A 4203-nucleotide genomic window follows, 5' to 3' on the forward strand; every position below is an offset into this window, starting at 1 on the left:
GTTAAAGGGGAGGCTACAGCGGGTCATACTGAAAGGTGAACTGTCAGGTTGGAGGAAGGTTACTAGCGGAGTTCCTCAGGGATCAGTTTTGGGGCCAATTTTATTTAATCTTTTTGTTGCTGATCTTGGCACCAAAAGTGGAAGTGTCCTAATAAAATTTGCAGATGACACAAAGTTGGGAGCTATTGCCAATTCAGAAAAGGATCGGGATATCATACAGGAAGATCTGGATGATCTTGTAAATTGGAGTGATAGCAATAGGATGAAATTTAATAGTGAGAAGTGTAAGGTTATGCATTTAGGGATTAATAACAAGAATTTTAGTTATAAGCTGGGGACACATCAGTTGGAAGTAACGGAGGAGGAGAAGGACCTCGGAGTCCTGGTTGATTATAGAATGACTATGAGCCGCCATTGTGACATGGCCGTGAAAAAGGCTAATATGATCTTGGGATGTATTAGGCGAGGTATTTCCAGTAGGGATAAGGAGGTGTTAGTGCCATTATACAAGGCATTGGTGAGACCCCATTTGGAATACTGTGTGCAGTTCTGGTCTCCCATGTTTAAGAAGGATGAATTCAAACTGGAACAGGTACAAAGAAGGGCCACTAGGATGATCCGAGGAATGGAAAACCTGTCTTATGAAAGGAGACTTAAGGAGCTTGGCTTGTTTACTTTAACCAAAAGAAGGCTGAGGGGGGACATGATTGCACTTTTTAAATATATTAGAGGGATAAATACCAGGGAGGGAGAGGAATTATTTCAGTTTAATACCAATGTGGACACAAGAACAAATGGATATAAGCTGGCTAGTAGGAAGTTTAGACTTGAGATTAGACGAAGGTTTCTAACCATTAGAGGAGTGAAGTTCTGGAACGGCCTTCCAAGGGAAGTAGTGGGGGCAAAAGATCTATCTGGTTTCAAGATTAAACTAGCTGGGTTTATGAAGGGGATGGTTTGATGAGATAACATGATCTTGGTAACTAATTGACCATTCATTATCAGTGGGAAATAGGTCAATGGAGGGATGATAGGAGTTATTATAGAGAACTTTCTGGGTGTCTGGCTGGTGAGTCTTGCCCACATGCTCAGGGTTTAGCTGATCACCATATTTGGGGTCGGGAAGGAATTTTCCTCCATGGTAGATTGGCAGAGGCCCTGGAGGTTTTTCGCCTTCCTCTGTAGCATGGGGTACAGATCACAGCTAGAGGATTCTCTGCATCTTGGGGTCTTCAAAGTATTTGAAGGCTTCAATATCTGAGATATAGGTGAGAGGATTATTATAGGAGGGGTGGGTGAGATTTTGTGGCCTGCACTGTGCAGGGGGTCAGACTAGATGATCATAATGGTCTCTTCTGACCTTAAAGTCTATGAGTCTATGAGTCTATGAGCTTTGGGCATTCAGCCAATGAGGTGCACATAAGGAATTACAAACTGAGTGAGGCTTTTTTTTTCTCTCTCTCTCTTCCTTTGTTTTGGGTCAAAGTAGTTTTTTCCCCAGGTAGCAGGAGAGACGGACTCTTCCAGGAACAGACTACTTGAATTAATGAAATGTGTAAATAGGGAAAAGTTTATATAGTCCATCAGGTTTTGTTTTCTATGTTTGGGGGGTTGGAAATCATGTCTGAGCCAGTTAATTGGTTTTTTTTCTCTTTTTTAACTAAGGATTACAGCACTGGGATTCTCCCTGAGTATATTTCACTCCTTGGCTTTTAAGGGTATGTCTACACTAGCTCGTTAGTTCGAGCTAGGTAGGGTAATTATGGCAAGAGGAGTTGCAAATGAAGCCCAGGATTTAAATATCCCGGGCTTCATTTGCATGTTCCTGTGCGCCGCCATTTTTAAATCCCCCTTAGTCCAAACTCCATGCCCGCGGCTACACATGGTACAGAGTAGGTAGTTCGCATTAAAGATCCTAATTCGAACTACTATGAAGGAAGGCTGAAAGAATTTGGCTTGTTTAGTTTAGAAAAGAGAAGATTGAAGGGGGACATGAGAGCCGTTTTCAGGTATCTAAAAGGGTGTCATAAGGAGGAGGGAGAAAACTTGTTCATCTTGACGTCTGAGGATGGAACAAGAAGCAATGGGCTTAAACTGCAGCAAGGGAGGTTTAGGTTGGACATGAGGAAAAAGTTCCTAACTGTCAGGGTGGTCAAACACTGGAATAAATTGCCCAGGGAGGTTGTGGAATCCCCATCTCTGGAGATAGTTAAGAGCAGGTTAGATAAATGTCTATCAGGGATGGTCTAGGCAGTATTTGGTCCTGCCATGAGGGCAGGGGACTGGACTCAATGACCTCTCGAGGTCCCTTCCAGTCCTAGTATTCTATGATTCTATTATTTACTATGCTTGCAACTGTAGTCTTGTTTTAATAATAAAAGTGGGGTTTTTTTGATTAACTGGTATTGGTTGATTTTTGTGTCCTTGAACCTATGTGCCTAAATTACCTGGAAGAAGCAGAGCTCCATTGTTCTCTGTAGATTTCCTCTATTTGTTTTCCCAACTCTTCCCTGGAAAAGGGCTTATAGTATATTTTTATTTACACTTGGTGGTGGCAGCAACCAATCGTCTTTCTTTTGCGTCTCAGGGAAACTGAGACTGGAAAAGTTTGTCTCTGGGAGTTAGAGACACGTTCTTACAGAGTTTATTCTGCTAGCTGGCCCTCCATATCTACACTCGAAGTGCTAGGTTGGGGAATTGAACCGTGATAGGTAATAAATGTAAAATAAATAAATATCAAATATGTATGATGGTATTTGTTATACTAGGGTGTTCTCGTAATCACCATGCGTTTCTCTCTCAACAGACGCCTTGATCGTTTCTGAGCCCAATTGACACATTCAAGATTTCATGGCAGCTTTCAACCTCACCCCCTCTGAATCTTTAACCTTCATCCTAATTGGCATCCCTGGCCTGGAAGCTGCTCACGTCTGGATTTCCATCCCCATATTCATGATGTATATTATTGGCCTGTTGGGAAATTTCACTCTTCTCTTTGTTGTAGGCCATGAGCAGACACTACACAAGCCGATGTACCTGCTGCTTTGCATGCTGGCACTCATAGAAATCGAAACAACTACCTCCGTCGTTCCACAGACATTGTGCATATTGTGGTTCAATTGGAAAGGCATTACAATGGAAGGCTGCCTCACCCAAATGTTCTTCTTTCATACAGGTTCTATGACACACTCAGGTATCCTCGTGACAATGGCTTTCGATCGCTACGTTGCCATTTGTAACCCTCTGAGATACACCATCATCCTCAGCAATGCACGGCTAGCTAAGCTAGGCCTACTGGTTGTGATGAGAGCTGTTCTCATCTACCTGCCTATGCCCCTGCTCCTGTGGAGGCTGCCGTTCTGTGCCAACCGAATTATCCGCAATACTTACTGCGACCACATATCTTTGGTAAAGTTATCATGTGGGGACATTACAGTCAACAGCCTGTATGGCTTGCTGATAGGATTTATAGTCAGTGGATTTGACCTAATGTTCATTGCTCTCTCCTACAGTCTGATCATTAAGGCCGTCCTCATGTCCTCCAAGAAAGCCCACCAGAAAGCCCTCAACACCTGCACAGCCCATGTCTCTGTTATGCTCATGTCTTATCCTCCTGCCTATATCTCCATTATGACACACCGGTTTGGTCAAGGTATCGCTCCTCATGTTCACATCATTTTGGCCAACCTCTATTTCCTCCTCCCTCCCTTGCTCAACCCTATGGTGTATGGGGTCAAAAACAAAGAGCTTCGTGACAAAGTGGGCAAATACACTCGCAGAAGATGATTGCTTGGGGCCACGAATTTTAATCCTATATGCCAAGAGGGGGAAGAAATATCACCTCGTTAAGCCAGGGTGCTCAGTCTGAGCTCAGCATTGTGGCAGTTTAGAGCAAGAGAAGCTCCTTACATGTAACATCTTGTCTTTCCTTCACCATCCACCTCTAAATTCCCTCTCCCTGGCCATCAGCTGATCTCTTTCAGTGCCATCTCCTCTCCCCACACTCTGTCATTTGGCCCTTCTGGACCACCAGAAGATACTGCAGCTTTCTGATTCAAATGGGTTTTCGCTTAGCTCCAGGGTGAAGAGGACTCTTAAGAAGTTTGGCTATCAGAAAGCGTTGGTAGCTTCAATTTATCAAAGACAAAGAAAGTGTATACAAAGCTGAGTTCCTATGTCATATGTAAAGTGAGCCGATGAGTT

The 4203-nt window shown here is 43.4% G+C and overlaps 1 protein-coding gene across 1 annotated transcript; it reads left to right on the forward strand.

Moving 5' to 3' along the window:
- The first annotated feature begins 2850 nt into the window (after positions 1-2850).
- On the forward strand, positions 2851-3786 carry LOC142829585 (olfactory receptor 52N4-like). Its single transcript, XM_075929956.1, has one exon. It carries the CDS (start codon positions 2851-2853, stop codon positions 3784-3786), a length of 936 nt encoding a protein of 311 aa, XP_075786071.1.
- The last annotated feature ends 417 nt before the right edge of the window (positions 3787-4203 follow it).

Source organism: Pelodiscus sinensis, chromosome 1, assembly GCF_049634645.1.
Source record: "Pelodiscus sinensis isolate JC-2024 chromosome 1, ASM4963464v1, whole genome shotgun sequence".
Taxonomy (NCBI): Eukaryota; Metazoa; Chordata; order Testudines; family Trionychidae; genus Pelodiscus; species Pelodiscus sinensis.